The sequence below is a fragment of the Neoarthrinium moseri genome (assembly GCF_022829205.1).
Source record: "Neoarthrinium moseri strain CBS 164.80 chromosome Unknown scaffold1_Wmoseri_CBS_16480, whole genome shotgun sequence".
NCBI classification, from domain to species: Eukaryota; Fungi; Ascomycota; class Sordariomycetes; order Amphisphaeriales; family Apiosporaceae; genus Neoarthrinium; species Neoarthrinium moseri.
The window spans coordinates 705,857-725,889 of record NW_026055115.1 but is presented as its reverse complement, the minus strand read 5'-3'; the positions used below and the strand labels follow the sequence as shown (position 1 = coordinate 725,889).

At 51.0% G+C, this 20,033-nt stretch overlaps 7 protein-coding genes across 7 annotated transcripts; 6 read left to right on the top strand and 1 right to left on the bottom strand.

The window, feature by feature from the left end:
* Positions 1-2,363: 2,363 nt before the first annotated feature.
* JN550_000218 (uncharacterized protein) lies at positions 2,364-5,665 on the top strand (the record flags this gene model as incomplete). Its single annotated transcript, XM_049313458.1, has 2 exons — positions 2,364-5,137; positions 5,230-5,665. The coding sequence occupies 2 exons, from the start codon at positions 2,364-2,366 to the stop codon at positions 5,663-5,665; spliced, it is 3,210 nt and encodes a 1,069-aa protein (XP_049177507.1).
* Positions 5,666-6,585: 920 nt separating this feature from the next.
* On the top strand, positions 6,586-8,333 carry JN550_000217 (uncharacterized protein; the record flags this gene model as incomplete). The annotated part of the gene is made up of 3 exons (XM_049313447.1): positions 6,586-7,166; positions 7,232-7,481; positions 7,596-8,333. 3 exons carry the CDS (start codon positions 6,586-6,588, stop codon positions 8,331-8,333), a joined length of 1,569 nt encoding a protein of 522 aa, XP_049177506.1.
* An 835-nt stretch (positions 8,334-9,168) lies between these two features.
* Positions 9,169-11,028, top strand: JN550_000216 (uncharacterized protein; the record flags this gene model as incomplete). The annotated part of the gene is made up of 3 exons (XM_049313436.1): positions 9,169-9,966; positions 10,041-10,501; positions 10,548-11,028. 3 exons carry the CDS (start codon positions 9,169-9,171, stop codon positions 11,026-11,028), a joined length of 1,740 nt encoding a protein of 579 aa, XP_049177505.1.
* A 1,178-nt stretch (positions 11,029-12,206) lies between these two features.
* On the top strand, positions 12,207-13,345 carry JN550_000215 (uncharacterized protein; the record flags this gene model as incomplete). Its single annotated transcript, XM_049313425.1, has 3 exons — positions 12,207-12,218; positions 12,392-13,041; positions 13,093-13,345. 3 exons carry the CDS (start codon positions 12,207-12,209, stop codon positions 13,343-13,345), a joined length of 915 nt encoding a protein of 304 aa, XP_049177504.1.
* A 910-nt stretch (positions 13,346-14,255) lies between these two features.
* JN550_000214 (uncharacterized protein) lies at positions 14,256-16,063 on the top strand (the record flags this gene model as incomplete). The annotated part of the gene is made up of 3 exons (XM_049313414.1): positions 14,256-14,335; positions 14,592-15,319; positions 15,387-16,063. The coding sequence occupies 3 exons, from the start codon at positions 14,256-14,258 to the stop codon at positions 16,061-16,063; spliced, it is 1,485 nt and encodes a 494-aa protein (XP_049177503.1).
* Positions 16,064-16,218: 155 nt separating this feature from the next.
* JN550_000213 (uncharacterized protein) lies at positions 16,219-17,644 on the bottom strand (the record flags this gene model as incomplete). Its single annotated transcript, XM_049313403.1, has 3 exons — positions 16,219-16,958; positions 17,013-17,088; positions 17,150-17,644. 3 exons carry the CDS (start codon positions 17,642-17,644, stop codon positions 16,219-16,221), a joined length of 1,311 nt encoding a protein of 436 aa, XP_049177502.1.
* Positions 17,645-18,633: 989 nt separating this feature from the next.
* Positions 18,634-20,019, top strand: JN550_000212 (uncharacterized protein; the record flags this gene model as incomplete). Its single annotated transcript, XM_049313392.1, has 1 exon — positions 18,634-20,019. One exon carries the CDS (start codon positions 18,634-18,636, stop codon positions 20,017-20,019), a length of 1,386 nt encoding a protein of 461 aa, XP_049177501.1.
* Positions 20,020-20,033: the final 14 nt, after the last annotated feature.

Genomic DNA, 20,033 nt, shown 5'->3' with positions numbered 1-20,033 from the left:
AGGGTTGCGCCAAAAAAAAGAATGCTGGCAGAGGAAGAGAGACGAGTCGTGGGCTGGAGTCGGCAGGATTGGATAGGACTTTGGACTCTCTCAGCCTGAGTGATGAAGCCCCCCCGGTCTTCTAGAAGGGGGACGGCACTTTTCCTTGGGATCCATTGGCGGGGCGTCCAAGTCGTGGGCTGGTGGGCTAGTGGGGCCGCCCGGCTGCAATTGATAGGACGGGGCTCGGGCCTGGAGCCTGGAAGCCATCGGATGTGGGCCGAGGACAGCCCAGTGGCACGATGCGGTACGGGTGCCTTGAGTAACGTACTGCAAGATGGTGGGATATGCAGCCAAGGCCGCTCACATTCTTTGCGCGCAGCTTGTATACAGCGTGGCCGGAAGCCCCAAGGCCCAAGACTCCGAGAAAGATTGCAAGTGCGTTACGACTTATGTAACGAGCTCAATCCATTCCGTGGCAAGTGCTTCGGTGCTCTCGAGCTGGGGCAAGATAGCGTCGTGGTATCACTCTGCAGGGGACCCAAGAGGAGGGCCGGTCACCTTCTGTGTCTCCGGGACAAGGTTCAATCATACTCGTTTCTTATACGCGTGGATGTGCCGTTGCAATGACCTACTTCAGTCAAGCATCCTCTCGCTTGATTTGGCTGCATTACTACACTCTCCTCAAGGCCATTTTCGAGTGCGCCAGTTGATGTGCTCTTCAATGGTTGTAGACCAGCTTGCTGCAACCTCGAAGCGGCTGTTACGTTTTCACCCACGTGCAATGCTTTTTATGCCCCATTCGTAAATGAGGAGTCAAACTTCGTCCTGGTGACCGCCAGATGCTTCGACTGCTGCTTAGATCACCATCGAGCGGGCTGATGCATGTGAAAGACCGCCGAAACCTGTGCAAGCGACCGCTCGTAAAAGAGCATGGACTACACCGCACAGCTTGCGTCACTGGTATGAAGCTGGACCGCACCAGAAGCCCGCACGCGGCGAAGCTAATTGGCAGATCACTATGCTCGAATACCACCAATCTTGGACGCTGTCAGTCACCACAAGACAGGATCTGGAGGATGTTGAAACCAAGCCCGGAGCTTCTGAAAACTGAGTGACGTACAGTTCATTAACTATCCTCTAGGTCGCGGCCGTAATGTAGTCACGCACCACGTGAGGGGGTGAGAAGAATATCAATCAAGACTTATTCGGGGAAATAAGTGCGTGGACAGAAAACTGCATAGAAACCATGGATTTCAGGGTCAAACTTCCTTGCTTACTCTCAAGCTATGAAATGCGAACAGAGACTCGCTGAAGAAAGCCTCCATTACGACAGAGCCGACTGAATGGGGTGCATGGTTGTTAATAGTTTCGCAGTGGGGGGCAGCGGGGTACAACTTAGCCAAGCTGAGGTTGTAGATTGGCGTGGTTCAGGTCCCTGCAGATCGCCCCTTGCTAAGGCCCAACGATGCGTTACTTTGGACCCTGAAGCTAGGTTGCTTAGGTGCATATGCAGCCTGACAGAAACCATGTCCTCCATGTACGCAAATCTTTCCTATCTAGACGAGATTACAGTAGTTGGCCGCCCTCTCCCGGAAGTCCGAAGCGTGAAGTCATACTCACAACATCTGTTGCAACTCCACCAGTCTGGCTCTATGCATGAATCAACGGATTTCAGGTTTCTGGCCGCCAAATGGAAAAGACTATCCCAATCATTAGCTCTCTCGACAAGAAGGTGAATTGAGAGCCGAGTCCGCAAGCTGACTTCCTTTGTCCTGTACTTGTCTACACATTTCTCATGCATCATCCGGCGATCAGTATCAATCGTGACCCTAACATTCCAATTCGCCCAAACGATTGGCAGGTCAACACAATGCCTCTTCGCGCACCGCGTCAAGGTCATTGAAAAGTCCCGCCTCCTCCGCTGTCAGTTGATAGACGCTACCACAACTGTTGTGGCTCAGCAGTCAGTGACATTGCGCCTAGATATCGATCAAAAAAGCATAGCATTGTTAGCACATATGCTCATCTCAGTTCTATGTCTTCTCATTGACTGCGGTGTCAAGAGCAATTTGATACCCATAATGACGGCCCTTGGCTATGCTCACAATCAAGTATTGACTGCCCCGGATGTGGCAGCCAAATTGAACGTGCTTTGACATCCTCTTTCATACTGTCATGGCACTGTCTGGTAAGAAAGGACACAATGACTCTTTATCCACCAAGCAGATGATATGTGCGGCGGCATGACTCCGTGAACAAGTGTACCGGGGGCATCCTAGCTAGTATCTCCTTCGTATACATCTCCGTGGTCATCTAACAGCTTTATAATGCTAAGAAGAAAATCATATGGCTTGGTTGTTTTCCTGGGTCTCTCGGCCCGGATGGCCAGCGCCCAATCTGCCTCATCAGACACCCCTACGGCACCACCCTTGAGCGTTGCCAGTACGCTAGAAACGTCGATAATTTCGTCATCTCCCAGTTCTATGGACATGCCTACCTATGTGGCAAGCCCAATGTCATCACCTACAGCACCTGACACATCCCCGGACACATTCATGTCGTCTACGTCTTTGGAATTACCGTCGCTTACGACTTCCCTCACCGAAGGGACTATAAGCGTCGGTTCTACTACAGACTCAGGATCTGGGACGACGTCAGTCCTGCCGTCCTCCCTAGTGTCATCGCCAACCTTGGTTGACTCGTCCGCTACCCTTCTGGCGTCAACCGGGGGTATTCTGAGTAGCCTCAGTTCCATGATACTTGGAACGAGCTCCTCATCATCTATGGAAACATCTACTGGATCCGCAACAAGTGTATCTAATACACTAGAGTATTCATCACCGGCTCCGAACTCGAATGAAACCTCATCCGCACCCAACTCCACAATCGTTTCCAGCGGCACTGATGGATCTATAATGGCCAGTGCTAGCATCACCGAGCTGACAACCTCTACGATCTATTCAACAAACATATATACCATCACTTCGTGCCCTCCTGAGGTTAAGGACTGCCCTGAAAAGAAAGGAAGCGTGACAACGGAGTTGATATCCATTGGTACAACGGTGTGCCCTGTCACGGCTGTAGGATCAGAAAGTGCTGCTGCGTCTACATCTGCAGTATCTGAAGGTTCGGCCACCGCCGCCAGCTCTTCACCAGAACCTACCAGTGGCACTTCGGGCATTATTTCGAGCAACATCTCGAGTGCCGTATCCAGTAGCGCCCCCGAAAACACTGGGCCAAGTATCGGATCACTTACCGAACTGACAACATCCACGATCTTTTCGACTAATATCTATACCATTACGTCATGCCCTCCCGAGGTCAAGGATTGTCCCGCAAAGAAAGGCAGCGTCACTACGGAGTTAGTTTCTATAGGAACCACAGTCTGTCCTGTGACAGCCGTCCAGTCGGCATCCGCAACTTTACTAACATCTTTGTCCCCGGAAGATTCAAGTACTCTTTCCAGCTTTGCTTCGGAATTCTCATCTGCCATCGAATCGGCCAACTCTGGTATCAGCAGTGCCGTGTCTTCATTCACGTCCTCTGTTTCGTCTGCTGTACCAAGTCTGTCATCCCTAACAAATGCAAGTCTCACTGCGGATACGCCGTCGAGCGCTCCGCCAAGTGTAGATTCTTTGACAATGCCAACGACATATAGCATTAGTAGCGAAATCACGACGTCAACGATCTCAACCGTCTTTTCCACCAGCATTTATACGATCACATCTTGTGCGCCCACGGTTAAAGATTGTCCTGGGAAGAAGGGCAGTGTCACAACTGAGCTTGTTTCGTTGTACACAACTATATGCCCCATCACCGCCACAGTTTTGGATGGAATTACGTACAGTCCGACCCAAGTTATCGCGGCCCAGTCTCTGCCTGCTGCTGAGACTACTTCTCCTGGCAGCACTGCGGCGGCAAATGCCTCAAGCAGTGCGCCAGAGAGTATTCTGTCGTCTGACACTCCAAGCTCATTCTCATTGACGTTATCCAACCAGACTGTATCTATTGTTTCTTCGACAAATTCATCGTCTCCACTTGCTGCTCCAACGACGCCAATAGAGATGACAACTTCCACAATCTACTCGACAAACACTTATACAGTCACTTCTTGCCCACCGGACGTCAAAGACTGCCCTGGCAAAGGACAAGTGACCACTGAGATCGTTGCTGTGTCAACTACTGTCTGTCCTGTGTCAGATAAGGCGACAGCCACGACAGAGGTCGCTGGCACTCCTTCAGTATCACCCGTCAGCTCAGACTCCACACCGATTACCGCAAGCGCGCTTCCAAGCAATGCAACTTCATCGAGCCAGGAGTTTACTACGTCGACCGTATTCACAAGCAATGTTTACACGATTAGCTCGTGCGCCGCTGACGCCCCTGACTGCTCGTCTCAGCTTGGAAGTGTGACTACGGAGATGGTGCCACTGTATACCACCATCTGCCCTGTCACAGCGGTGGCTGAGGTAGAGAAAACTAGCGCCATGCCAGAGTCTTCTGGTTCGCTCATCCCAAGTACCCCTTTCGCAGCTGAAACGAGTGTGCCTCTGGCCGCTGAAGGTGCACCTTCATCCACCATGCCTGTGTCATCTAATAGCGTTGAGGCGATGCCCAGCGACGCACCGAGCCAGCCGCTGCCGTCCAGCTTGCTTTTGTCATCTGTCAGTAACAGCGCCGAGCTGATGTCCAGTGATGCGCCAAGTCAGCCCCTTTCATACACGACATCGACGGTCTACTCGACAAACGTCTATACTGTCACCTCTTGTGCGCCCGAAGTTACCGACTGTCCAGCCCGAGAAAGCCCTGTAGTGACGACAGAAATTGTTGCGGTTTCGACTACGGTGTGCCCTGTGACTGAAACCCCAGCGGGTAGTGGCATTGCAGCATCGTCGCCCGAGTCATCTCCTGCAGCTGTCATTGCAGCCGGATCAGGTAACTTGGACACTCAGGCAAGCCCTACAGATGCAGTCCCAACACTTGATGCTCCAACGGCGGCCACTGTTGAGCCTGGACCCGCGAGTTCGCCTGCGTCGGCGCCAGTTGCTCCACCTCAATCTGATGTGCCTAGCTATAGTTTTGATTCAGCAGCGTCAAGCACAGCGCCCATGGCTGCTCAGCCCACCTCACTCGTCCAAGCGAGCTCGTCACCAAGGTTAGAGCCTCTCATCCCTTATCTCCTCAAGTTTATATATTCGAACCTCCCCCAAGCCTTACGGTAGTCTCGTTGCTAACTATTATACCAAGCCCGGTGATCCCAGCTGCGCCACCGCCTACAGCAGAAGCTGGTGCGGCGACCCATATGACCAGCACAATTACGAATATGCAAACCGTCTACATGACCGGCGCCCAGGCCTCGGCAGCTAACCTGCCGTTCTGCGAGCCAATAACCAGCTATATCACGGTGACTCCAGACCCAGTCACCGTGACGGTTGAGCCACCTTTCCCATCATACGGGACTGGCTCGAGCTACGGGACTGGCTTTATTGGCGGTACCGGCCAGCTGAGCATGGATATGCCAACAACGAGCACGGACTCGGCGCCGATGCCAGAGACGACCGACACGTTTTCAACATCTGCATCGATGTCCATGGCAATGCCGTATCGAAGGTGGTTCAGGCGGACACCTGAGCATGCACACGCTCACGTCCATGGCGGGCATAGGAGGCATGTCCATGGCTGAAATATGTGGAGGTCATAAGATGGGGGCCGGGCCATTTATTTTATTTCTTTTCTACGATACCCATACTATCATGTCTTGAATGCATATTTTTTGCTATTTCTACTTCGGCATATACATTTTGTTCAGAAGGGCTCAGATGAGTTAGCTATGTTGATAAATGTAGATGCTACGCGTTCTCTTTAATACCTTTTCCTGAAAGAAATTTCCCACTTCTGAAGAAATGTCTGTACTCCACCGGATATTGCGATACAGGTAAGGCTATCTCAAGATGCGTAACTGAAGCCAGCCATCTAATTTTCCATGAGCCCTTGACAACCCGATGCTTCTGTTGGTCGATCCAAATCAGTAGTGTTACTAAATCTCTCAACAAGCAACCCTTTCCAGAAGGGCGCCCAGAGTTTGAAGGTGTGATCGAGCCGTTCCCCTTCCACCGAGGTACCCACCGAGACGGCACAAGCATATGCGAACTGCAAGGAACCCAAAGTCCTACGTAGATGCATGCAACCCGTCTGCCCGTTGGATGGCTGACAAGAGGTGTACGGGCAAAATCACAGTACATAGTATGTTTACATATATACAGCTGTCACACCGTCCACTCAACTGCACTGTGCAGTTTGTTAGAAATTGAGCGGGTTGGGGGGAAATATCATGCATATGGCACAGCACAACCTGTCGGAAAGCAAGGGATCAAAGTCCAATGCATCAAAGTCCGGATCAATACGAGACGCGACAAACTGCGGCCCACCTTGTTGGTCGCTGTTGAATCCAAACCCGTCCCTTGCGCCGCTGGGTGAAGCTACCTCTGGGGTCTCTGGATGCTGCTCCCTGCTCCGATCGATTCTGCTGAAGCCCTTGTCATGTAAAACAATGAACTGCAGATGCAGTCTGTTCAGGTTTCCAGCCCTCATTCGCCCTCAAACATGGCTCACAGTACAAGTGCCGACTCTGGCAACGTCCATATCGTCTCAAGCCCAGACGACGACGGTCTAGCTCCAGATCTTGACCAACCCCGGCTGCCTACCAGTGGTGGCCATTCCCCGCGCTTCTGGGGTTTATTCACATCGCTGTGCATTCTAGCCTTCATATGTGCCCTAGACGCCATCATCATCAGCACGGCGCTACCTACCATCACAGCAGCCATCGGAGGCGCCTCTCACTACATATGGTTCGCCAACACGTTCATCGTCGCCTCGGCCGTCGTGCAGCCACTAGTTGGCCAGCTCGCCGACATCTTCGGGCGCCAGAATCCCTTGGTTACGTCCACGGCGCTGTTTGTCCTCGGTAGCGGCATAGCCGGTGGCGCCACGTCCCCCGCCATGCTGATCGGTGGCCGGACGGTACAAGGAGTCGGCGCAGGTGGCCTCTACGTGCTCCTCGACATCGTGTGCTGCGATTTGGTTCCTCTCCGCGAGCGCGGCAAGTATGTCGACCTCATGAACTCGTTTGCTGGCGTTGCTGCCGCGCTGGGGCCTCCCGTGGGCGGTGCCATCGCGCAGGTTGAGTAAGTAGCCGTCTTTGATCGAGGACTAGCAAAGTATTCCCCCAACTGACCTTCCTTGCTTTTAGATGGCGCTGGATCTTCTACCTCAACATCCCTACTTGCGGCCTTGCGCTGTGCGGGATCTTTCTGTTCATGCGAATGAAAATGGGATCGCCGGGTCACCACACGGGCAAGTCCAAGTTGCGTCGTATCAACTTCGTTGGCAATATGCTCTTCGTACCCAGCACATTCGCCGTCCTGCTCGGACTTGTAATGGGCGGTATCGAACACCCATGGTCCTCTTGGAGGGTGATCCTACCCCTCGCGATGGGTAGTGTAGGCTGGATCATATTCCATGTCCAACAGAGGTGTGCAACACACCCTAGCCTGCCGAATCGCCTGTTTAGTCACCGTACCTCAGCGATAGGCTATATTCTCACCTTTATTTAGTCGGTATTGATCCAGGCGATTGGCTATTTCTTTCCAGTCTACTTTCAAGCCGCCAAAGGAACCACAGTCTTGAAATCTGGAACGTTTTATTTACAATATGCCATCGGGAGTCTGTTCTTCGCTGTACTGGGGGGTGTACTCCTGGCTAAGCTCGGTAATTACAAAATTTTACATTTCGTCGCCTTTGCCTTGTCTTCGCTCGGTATTGGTTCGTACCCGCTCCTCGACAGCGAAACATCCAAAGTGGCCTGGGTTTTTATCGAGCTGGTCTCAAGCGCAGGCTTGGGCATCACGGTTTCCACCATGTTACCTGCTATCATGTCAGCTCTTGCTGAAGCGGACGTTGCATTCAGCACTGCGGCATACTCTTTCATCAAGACGTTCGGATATGTATGGGGCGTTACAATTGCCTCAATCATCTTTAATGCTGCAATCAACGCAAACCTTGACCTCGTCTCTGACCCTGCTGTACGTGATCGGCTGAGAGACAGCCAGGCGTATGCATTTGCAAGTGAGGTGCACGGGCTGCGGGAGGCAAGCGCGTACTCTCCCGAAATCTGGAAAGAGATTGCCCAAGTATATACGCGGAGTCTGCGGACAATCTGGTGGGTAGGGTTGGGTTTCAGCCTCGTCGGACTCCTTCTTGCCTTCGGCGAGAGAGCGCATGAGCTCAGGAGCGAACTGGAGACAGAATATGGACTTAGAGAGAATGAGAAGAAAGCAACAACAACAACGTGACCAAAGGCATGACTTCGATCCCCACCAGGAACGCAAGCGACCAAACCTTCTCTGCTCAAGTGCCATTTCGCGATGTCAAGGTTAGTGCCTAACGTATGTAGTTTGTATGTAAATCTATCCCGTAGAAGTAGATTCGTAATCACCATACTCAACGAAACATCCATTTTGAGACATTCGAACAAATTACATCATGAAAGTTATACAATCCCATGCTTCTTACTTAATTTCAAACTTTCTTTTCATTCATCCGGTGCGCCGGCTAGAACGATCAAGTCGTCAAGGCTCGAGATGGCGCCAGGTAAAATGCATGGATCTAATCGTTCGTAGACCCCAACGCAAGTGTTCCTTTCGCAATGTTAGAGGCGTAGTCTGACTAACACGCAGGGGATTGCATCCTGACCAAATACGGGCTGCAGCCTTGGGAGCTTCAAGGCTAGACTACGACCCAAGCGGGGGCAAAGACTTCAGACCAGCGGCTGTTATGAGGAGTAGGCTGTGAGTAGAATACATCTCGGTCATTGTTCATTTCCCGACAAGCATTGGTTCCCAGATTGGGTATTGCCTTGTGCTACCATGTAGGACTTCACCCTTCTATAGAACCCGAGAGAAGTACATGATCTGCGCGGTCCAGCAAATACCACCTTCCTTGCAGCGCCGCATCTGTCTTGCTGAATCGCGTACCGTGCCGCAGACGCGCGAGATATTGTTGGCTGCTGCTCTTGCTCAACACAGTATGAACAGCTCGCGCATTCTTGCGGCAAACATGTATTTCCTGGAAGTATCTACTAGTTTGTACCTCCGGGGAGCCAGGCAGAATTCGTGGGCGGCGTTCGATATGCACGGCTTTACCCCTCCTCTTCGAGCTACAGGCTCGCATCTACACATGAATGCAGTTGGCTCCCAAACGCCGGCGCAGCGTCGACTGCGCCGCAGCTCACAAAGATTCCCAGAACCTAAGAAGACCCGCAAGATCGAGACTCCCGAATTTCTCCTTCGGTCTGATCATCTGGGCGACCGGTTGCGCTTGGCCGAATTCGTTCCATACCTAAGTGAATTGTGCCCTTCTAGGCGCTTCATCCTGACGACCGCACCGCTCTGGATATTTTGCCAGACGACTTCATCAGCGAAGATGGACATGTCTAAAGCTATCAAGGCCTTGAAACTGGCCCTGCCCGAGGTTGAGTTCGCCATGGAGGGTACCCAGGAGCACCAAACACTCAATCGGGGCTTCTTCCAATCAGCTCTGCAATCGGATATAGTTCCTGCTTGCATTGTCCGGCCCAGGTCCAAGTCGGATATCTCGACGTTTGTTAAGACGATTAGACCATTCGTTGTCGCTGACGAAGCAGCCTTTGCTATTGTCGGCGGTGGTCGCCAGCCTGCGCCAGGCTGTTCTAATATTCAAGATGGTATTACTCTGAATCTAGGCCTCTTGAGAGGCATTCAAATTGACATTGAGAATGGTGTTGTCTCTATCGCTGCCGGGGAGACCTGGGGTCCCGTCTTCGATAAACTGGTTGAGATAGGACTTGGCTGTTCCGGCTCGCGGTCGTCCAAGGGTGGAATTGGAGGATTAGCATTATCAGGTGGCCTATCAATCTTCTCGTCGCGAGAAGGATTCATATGTGATGATGTAAGTTCCATGGATCCGAATTTTGCTGGAAGGTAGGTGGAGACTCCGAAGTTGTACTTACCCGTGTCATTTAGGTCTTGAACTACGAGATAGTTCTTGGCTCAGGTGAGATTGTCAATGCAAATTCCAACGAGAACGCCGATCTCTGGAAGGCCTTGCGAGGTGGAGGTAACAACTTCGGTGTCGTGACACGCTACGACATGAGGACTTTCAAGCAAGGGCCATTTTGGGGAGGTGCCTTGTACTACTTCAGCCCTAGCTTCCCTGGTCAAGTCGAAGCACTGGTTCACGAACTCCAAAAGCCCGACGCGACGGCAGATACCCATTTGATGATGAGCCTGGGTTATACTGCCATGTTCGGCCCTGAGGCAGTTGGAATGAATCAGATGTATTACACCCAAGAGGTTGAAAAGCCCCCTGTTCTGGACGTTTTTACTTCTGTGGAGCCACAGATTGGTGGACTGAATACCATGCGTATGATGAACCTTGCGGAGGCTTCACGAGAACAAGCCGGAGACATTCCGCCAAACCAACGGTACATACGCTTGTAACAACCTTTCGAACAAGCTAACATCTATTAGGTCTGCCTACATGAATCTTCATGTCAAGGCCGACGTAGCCACCCTCGTGGCTGGTGGCGAGATCTGGAAAGCCGCACTTGAGCCTGTCAAAGACTGCGAGGGTCTGATATGCTCTTACACCCTTCAGCCATACGCACGCTCTCAGCTTCAAGCCTCGGCCAAAAAGGGCGGAAACTCGTTGGGTCTTGATCCTAGCAGTCCTATCGTCTCCGTGGCGTTCTTAATGTATTGGAACTCGAAGAGTGACGATGAGAAAATCTTGGGAACCTTTAAAAGCGCCTTGGAAAAGATGAGGGCGGAGGCTTCATCGAAGGGTCAGCTTATCGATTTTGTCTACATGAACTACTCGTTCAACTTCCAGGATCCAATCGCCTCTTATGGAGCAGAGAACAAGAAACATCTGCAGGGAGTTAGTAGGAAATTCGATCCCGAAGGAATCTTTCAGAAAGGTGTTCCTGGAGGGTGGAAGCTGTTCGCCTGAATCAGCACCACCATATCACTGCGGTCAGAAGATGGGACTCAACAGTCGCAACCTAATCGACACTTTGTCAGTAGAGAGCTTATGTCGAACGCAATATAATTACAATTGTGATCAAGACCAGCCTAAGTATGTGGTGAAACCTCGTGATGGTGAGTATAGTGCATCAAGAAAAGTCATTGCCGGTATGCAGTTCGAACTTGTACGATACAAGAGTATATTCCTTTCTTCGACTCGGTTACGCATGACTCCATAACATCCTAGAGGGCTTCATCCAGGGACGTTAGTAACTTTAAAATAACGTAGTCATCAGTAAGCTTCCACAAGACACTAGAGTCCTGCGCGTGCTAAGCTGCTCCATTATGAAACGTTTTCCTTCGCCCTTGTAATGTAAAGAGCTTTCATAAAAGCCGACCGCAATAGCATCGTTCGGAACCATGAGGTTGAAGGGTGAATGGCTCGAAAATTTCAGCTAGGTCCCGTGGCCAACAACCTATTTTCATGCTGATAGCATTTACCCAGCTCGAGAGCCGCGGGATCAATCGTATGATTCGGGTGCCAAGGAAAAGTAAGTAGACGGTTCCGGACGGCCCGATACATGTCGGAACATAATCTGATTTCGGAACCAAAAACCGAATCTTTCGCCAGACACCGTGACTCTACCCACTTATGGAAGTAGCCCCACCTTATTCCTATTTCGTACAGAACAGCTTTCTATGATTGGCTGGTCCCTTAGATGTCGATTCTTGTGGTCAAGTATAGATCAAGGCCACAGCCAATTCGGAAACGTTGGCAGTACTAAGAGACTAGACATTACGTCCGAACTACGGAGTGGGATCGTTGGAATTAAATGGGCTAGAGCGACATCTGGAAAACAATGGAGTATAATCTCTACGGATGCATCATAGAGCTGCCCGCCTCATAATTCCCTTCCGCCCCCTCCTATCCCTGCTTACGCACCATGGTATCATTCGAACCTGGTTGAGCAACGTAATGCAGTTGCACCACGCCAAGCTCGCATCCGTCTGACAGATTAGAAAGGCGGGGTATTAAAGTAGCGCATTCTCTGTGTTCATGACCACAAAGTAAGCAAGCTCCATTTTCAACACCATACCGCACGCGCTAGCCAAAGCGTAAAATTTCAACGGCAGTCTTTTGAGCAGTAGCCAATGACGGTAATCATGACAACAGAGGTGAGATTCGCAACTCAGCGTCCTAATATATAATTTCTTCGAAAACCCTTGTGTGGATGAAAAACGATATTTTCCCAGCTCCGAGCTCAATTAGTAGTGGATGAAGGGATTAACCTGGCACCCGCTGCACTCGAAAGGTACTACATGAAATGCTAATACCGGTGTCTGAGCAGGGAATAGCCGAATTTGTTGTGCCGGGCCTCGAACAACCTTGCAAGACGTGGTATAAGGTCATTGGAAGCCTTGATAAGACCAATGTGCCTTTGATCGTCCTCCATGGAGGCCCAGGGGCATGTCACGAGTATTTGCTGCCGTTGGCAGACTTGGCGGTCCACAGACCCCTGATATTCTACGACCAGATCGGCAATGGCAGGTCAACCCACTTGGCAGAAAAGGCTGGTGACGAGGAATTCTGGACTGTGTCCCTGTTCCAACGTGAGCTGGATAACCTTATATCCCATCTGGGCCTACAAGAGCGTCCTATTGACGTTTACGGACACTCCTGGGGCGGCATGCTTGCAGCTGAGTGGGCGGCAACGCCGTCCAGCTCGGTAAACCTTCGCCGCCTAGTCCTGTCCAACAGTCTGGCAAGCATGGATGCTTGGCGTGTGGGTATTTCAGCCCTAAGGAAGAAGTTGCCCGATGATGTACAGAAGGTACTCGACCGTGCTGATGAAACCAAGGACTTCGAAAGTCCAGAGTACGAGGCCGCAGTAGAGGTCTTCTATAAAAGGCATCTGAGCCTCGCAAGGCCCTGGCCGGCAAAGGAGGTTCAATCCGCCCTAGATTGGTTTGCTAAGGATTCCACCACATACAGCACTATGTACGGAAATAATGTACCCGGGTGTATGTTACAGAACTTACAGATGTTTAGGTACGGCCCGAGTGAGCTTTACATTTCGGGCTCCCTCCGGGATTGGACATGTGTTCCTCGGTTAAACAGCATTCAAGTCCCAACACTCTTGATCAACGGCACAGAGGACGAGGCACAGGACCCCGCGATGCAACCGTTCTTCGACCACATCGAGAAGGTTAGGTGGATCACATTAGATAACGCTGCACACTTCGCGCATGTGGATCAAAGAACCAAGTATATTGGACATCTGGAAGCATTTCTTTCAGCTTAAGTTGGTGCTTCAGCTTGGACGCCGCGTAGCAAACCATAAAATTTTAATAAAAATATTCTTAAAAAGCTGCCTGTTGGTCCTAGGAGTTGCTTGACAACTCGGCTGTAACTGAATTGGTCTCTTTGATTTTTCCTTTCTTTTCTTTGCAACCATAGCATCAGAGTACGGAGGAGAGTGGAACCGCTTTGTTGTCCTTTTTCGGATCTACGTGATCCCGTGGTGAGAGCACAGTGTAAAAGCAGTCTAATGTAGCATAGTGTGCCTTCGTGCCTACGACCATTCATGTCCCCCAGATCTGCCTCCTTGTTCAGCAGGAAGTTCTCCCCATGATCGTCGCGTTTGCTATTTTTACGCGTGGGTCATGGCCCACCACAGTGACCCCCTGCACCAGGTAGCCCATGAAGCGGCGCTAAGTGCTGCAAAACTCATAATCAAAGATCGTATTAATTTGCCCTAGTACTCAAGACAGTAAGACCGGACATTAGTGTAAGCCAATCCAATGGGATGTGGCGACAGCGACTACTCGATGTGGGCTATGTCGAAAAGCTATGATGCAATTGAAGCCCTTGAGCGGAGGGCTCTTAGATGATACTAGGTTAATTTCGGCTACAGACACTTGGCGCTATCAGGCGCTCGACCTTGCTACTGTACCGATCTGCTGCCAACTGAGGCGTCGGTCTCCACGAGAGCATCACACACTCCCTGAAAATGCGGCCTGATTCAGGTGTGGCGATCGTCTTCAGGAAGGAAGGGATATTGGACCTGTATATATACCATCAGATCTGCAGATCTAGACACAACTTGTCCACGGAATTCGGAGTTGATATAGTGCACTGTGATAAACGCAATTACTTTCCTCTCGGGCATTAGCAATTAGCAGTCCACTCAAAAGCGTTAGTACGCAAATGTTATGGCTGGCGCATGGCAATTCCTTCTGGCCGGTGCTGCCCTTGCCGCATATTTGCTGGCCTTACATCGAGAGAACCAATGGTTCGTTTTTTGGATAGCGTTCTTAGGAACTGTATTTCTAGAAATTGCATCTTGGTGTCTCTACGTAATTATCCTTCGTCCTCGGTTCTTGTCGCCCCTCCGCCATATACCAACGCCCAAAGGCAATCATTGGCTTTGGGGCCATGGCATGCGGCTGTACCAGGAACCGTACTGTTCGCCGGCAAGGGAATGGTATGCCAGCTCAAACATAAACACTCGCTCCTAGTTGCATCCATCTCACAGTATATTCTACTAGGACCAAGACAACCCCCAATAATGGTTTACTTCGGTACCTGGGCTTCTTCAACGCGGAACGCATTGTTCTTACGTCTCCGGAGGCGCTGCACGAGGTTCTCGTCACGAAAAATTACTCTTTTCCCAAGCCAGCGAGCCTTCGAGAAACGGCAGGGCGCTTCCTGGGCCTTGGGTTGATCCTTTCTGAAGGCAACGCGCACAAGACGCAAAGGCGAAATATGAACCCTGCATTTGCCCCACGGCAAATCAAGGCACTGTATCCGCTCTTCTGGGACAAGGCGCGGGAGATGGTTGAAGCGATCACAGCGGATGAGGCTAAGAGCAACAATGGCACGATAGAGGTGGTGAAGTGGGCGTCGAGAATCACTCTCGATCTCATCGGGCTAGCAGGTCTTGGAAGGGACTTTGGCGCGATACGAGACGAGAAGAACGAGCTGGTGCAGACATACAATATCATCTTTCAGCCGTCCCATCAGGCTCGCATGCTGCATCTCATCGAGAGTTTTGTACCAGCGTGGGTACTCAATGCCCTGCCCATCAAGCTGAATTCCGATATTGGCCAGGCAGCTGGATCGATACGCGAGTTGTGCAGGGAGACGATTGCGGCCAAGCAGAGGAAGCTAGCAAAGAAGGAATTGAACGACCTGGATATTTTATCTTCAGCCATCCGGACGGAAACATTTACCGAACACGAGCTTATTGACCAGGCTATGACTTTGCTTGCGGCTGGTTAGTAATGATCACTTTAGTTTTCCACCGCATCTCACGAAACGATGAGAGCTAACATGGTTTGTAGGTCACGATACGACGGGTTCGGCATTCACATGGGGCGTCTATTTGCTTGCTCGACATTGTGATGTGCAAGATAAGCTAAGGCAGGAAATTCAACAACGGTTACCACCATTGGATGCGGCAAATGAATCACTGATTTGTAGCGTCGACATCGACTCGATGCCATATCTACAAGCCGTATGCAGCGAAGTACTTCGCTTCTACGCTCCAGTACCACAAACTCTCCGCGAAGCAGCCCACGATACTACCATCGTCGGTCAATTCATTCCGAAAGGAGCCCGAATTATCGTCGCGCCGTGGGCTACAAACCGTGACCCGCGTATTTGGGGACCAGATGCGCACATCTTCAATCCAGATCGTTGGTTGTGTGAGCAGCAAGATGATGACGAACATAGTGGCGACAGCAACAAGGACTATGGCACACGATCCAGCGGCGGTGCATACAGCAAATACGGATTTTTGTCGTTCCTGCACGGGACCCGCGCGTGTATAGGCCAGGGCTTTGCCAGGGCGGAATTAGCATGCTTACTGGCGGTGTGGGTTGGGAGTTTCGAGTTCGGGCTCCAGGAAAGTGCATTGATGGACGAAGGTAACCTAGATATCAAAGGTGGACTAACAGCTCGACCGGCGGATGGTCTACACATCAAGACTACGAAAATATCCAGACGGTGCTCTCATTGACCATCACATTACGTTTATAGAATTCAGACAGATTTGACGGATAGAGCGGGAGGTGATATAGAATTATAGAAATAGAGTAGATCTCACGGAATATTATTCACGATATGTCTACCGTTATACCAAGAGATTGAAAGCTGCAGACCCCATTGCTGTACTCACAAGCGAGCCCTTTTCTCGCCAGTCAGCTTAATCAACCAGTCTGCCACAAACATTGTGCACGCATCTATCTTCTCGTACACGATTTGATGCGTTGTCCCTTGTAACCACCGCACCTCGGTTTGCTGTTTCATCTTCCGCACATCGGCCTCAAACATCTTCGGCGGCACGGCAAAAGGTCTCGCGGGCATGATCGCATGTAAAGGAACGCTGATGTCCGTCAAACGATCGTAGCATTCGGCAGGCGTCTGTTTGTCGTAGTACAGCGCCCACTCAAGGCGTGGGCGAGCAACCAGCTGGAACCCTCTGCCGCTCCTGTCCGGCATCACGCCATGCTGCGCGAAAATCCGCACCACCCGCTCGTCCCAACACCGAGTGCGCTTGTTTGCGCGTAGCTCCTTTTCGACCGACGCACGATCGGGATATCGCTCTGAAAGGCCGAGGCAAAGAGTCTCTTTGGGAAGCTTGGCCATGGCATCGTTAATCTTGCCAGCAGGAATCATGGCTGGGTCGATCACGGTCAGACTGCTGAATATTTTTGGGGCATGAACGGATGCAAGGATGGCAGATTGAGCGCCGAGGCTGTGTGCAACGACGTGGAGGTTTTGTCGCGTGGTCTGACGGGGTTGGGATGTTGGTCTGCGAGCTTCGAGATGCTGCGGAAGGGTTTGTCCAGGGCATACCGGGAGGTAGGCCGTGATGAAGAGCAGAAGGTCTCGAGCAACATCTTTCTCGTTGGCTACGCAATGTTAGCTCAATACGAACAGAGTGGAAAGGATGAGGGCTAGCAGACCGTAGAGGTAGCCGATGGGGTTGACTTTGGCTGTCTCTCCGCTGAGAGGCATATCCACGGCCCAAGCCTCTTCTACCTTGACTCCGGCTTTTCGTAGCCGAGGAAGTAGGTCTCCGAGCATGGGTTCAAACATCTACTTGAAAGTCAGTTACCGCACGCTCGAGCAACTTTAGAGTCGTGGTCCTTGCCTCCTTGGGCGCTCCCATCCCCGTCAAGATAAGCAGCGTGATGCCTTGTTCCGAATCATTTGCTTGGTCTGTTGGAAGGTATCGCTTGGCGACCAGTCTAGGTGGCGGCACCTTTGAAGCCTCCGAATTCTTTGCTTGGTCGGCGTACAACTTGAAATTTCCCTCGTTTCTGGCTTTGAGGCTCGACGCATCGTATGGTATGTCGTGTGCTTCATCGTTGGGAATCCTTGCTGGATCATCTCTGAAATTAGTCGGCGGCCATGCGGTAGACTCGTCGCGGTCATCAGTTCCGGAGAAAATGTGTGTCGAGGCGCGCCATGACTGGGACTGAAAAGATTGTGGGTCTAGATACAGATTTGTTGAATCTTGTAGAAGATCGCCGGCAGGCACAACGAGCGGACGTAGCAACGACCGTTTATACGACGTCACAAGTTCAAAGCTCATATTGTCTTTTTCCTTCGCAGATATTCGGGGTGTATGATCATTGGAACATTGAATAAAGAGCACGTTAGCTGGAGCGGGCATCTTTGTAAGTCCGGTCTTTACCCTATCAAACGAGCGAACCTCAACTTGGTAAATACACAGTAACAGCCACTGTGCCGCATAGCCTGTGCATCCAGAGGCCAACCTAGCTGGTTCTAATCCCGGAGCTAGTACGAGGCGAGGTTTAGAGTTATCCAGACAAGATAGTTGGCATCAATGAGCCGGCTGTAATGACTAAAATAGAACCAGGGTGGGGGGTACCCCTGACCAGTTTAGATCTGTGGATTTTTATATCGCGGAACAGTCACCGCCTTGGTCCGAAGCACACGATACATGAGCTACTGGGCTTCGACCCTCGTGCTGACACTGACACATCATGATGTACCACTAGTCACCTTACAGATTTGCTGTAGCGCACGTATTTGACATCCAGATTTGGAAGGCTAAAAATAAATGACGCTGGTTGGCCTGAATTCGACATTTCCATTCGTTGTGCAGTATAATGAAAATGACCTCATAGTCAGGTGGGTCTGGGGAGATCTGCAATTTTAGTGCTGTTTTTTAGACAACTACTAATGCTAGAGGCATCCTTCGTGCCGGAGCTGAACCGATAGTCAACATTAAGTGTTATGGGGCTTCCAAATATTGTCACTTCGGTTAAGACCAACATTGCTGAGTCGACCCCTGGCCACATGACAAGTGGCTGACACAACAGTTCGCGCACCTGGAGGCAGATCTCAGTGGGGCGTGTGCGAAGTCTTGTGCCGACCACTTGCCTGAAGTCAAAGTTGCAACTTTGTGGATTCAGACGTAAGTCGTGCCTGTATATACATATATAGGTTTTGTCCTGGCAGTATGAGCCTAAAGCCATACGGTGCTTCTGCAACGTATTTTCGAACTTACTGACGTTTCTCTACTACAAAGGCGAGCACCGCTATAGTCCGTTCATCATGGCATTTCGAGACGAAGTATCGAACTCCACTAAATCGAAAGAATCGAAAACAAATTCAGGATTGTTCCAATACTGGACCCGATCTGTGCCAAGTCAACCACCGCCAGACGGTGGACTTACTGCTTGGCTTCAAGTTCTTGCGTCCTTTCTTATCAATCTCAACAACTTTGGCCTCGCCAACAGCTTCGGGGTATTCCAGACATATTATGAGAGCAATCTTCTGCGACAATATAGTTCATCTTCGATTTCATGGATCGGGACACTCCAGGTATCATTGATCCTCATCATAGGCGTCATCTCGGGCCCCTTATTCGACCTGGGCTACTTCTATCCTATCTTGGTCGCCTCTACTCTCACGCTCACTTTTTCACTCATGATGCTGAGTTTAGCAACACAATACTACCAAGTCATGCTGACTTGGGGTGTGTTGGGCGGTATATGCACGGGCTTCTTATACATCCCTAGCGTTGCCATGATCCCTTTGTACTTCACATCTCGTCGTGGCCTTGCTCTTGGTTGTGCAACTGCGGGAGGATCTTTCGGCGGCGTGATCTATCCCATAGTTGTCCGCCGCTTATTGGACGTCGCCGGCTTTGGATGGGCTTGTCGTGCTATTGCATTCATCGCACTCTTTACCCTCAGCGTCGCCACGGTCCTCCTCAAGCCAAGTGCTCAAGCCGCGAGGAAACCGACGAGGCAGCTTTTTGACAAGTCTATCATCAAAGACCGAGCTTTTGCTACTTTTACCGTAGCATCATTCTTCATGTGGCTTGGCTTTCTGGTCCCTTACATCCTGACGCCGTCGTTCTGTCTCGTGGGTCTCGATCATCCTGTCTCTGAGGATATCGCATACTATATGCTAGCTGTTCCGAACGCTGCACAAATGCTTGGGAGGATCATACCGGCAGCGCTTGTGGATCACAAATTTCTGGGGGCGGAAACTATTCTTATGTTTAACGCCGCAGTGACTGGAATCTTGGCACTATGCTGGATTGCTGTTCACAACCTGGGCGGTTTCGCAGCCTTTCTCGTCCTTTACGGATTCTTTTCCGGTGCTGTGACTACGCTTCCGGCATTCATTATACCTTATCTTTCCCCGTCTCTGGCAGTCATTGGCACTCGGATGGGAATTGTATATGGTGCAGCGGGCTTTGGTGCTCTCATTGGTGCTCCAGTGGGCCTGGCCGCAGATGCCGCCTATGGTGGCCAGCATAATCGTGCATTTCTAGGTGCTCAATTGTGGAATGGCGTGACAATCCTCTTTGCTTCTTGCCTTTGTGTCTATCCTCTTTTTGAGGCACGAAAACGGAGACTTGCAATCGCAGCAAAAGCCAAAACAGAGAATGAAGTGACGGCTCAGGCTCCATCGGCCAAACCCACCTAGGAGTTTTATATGAA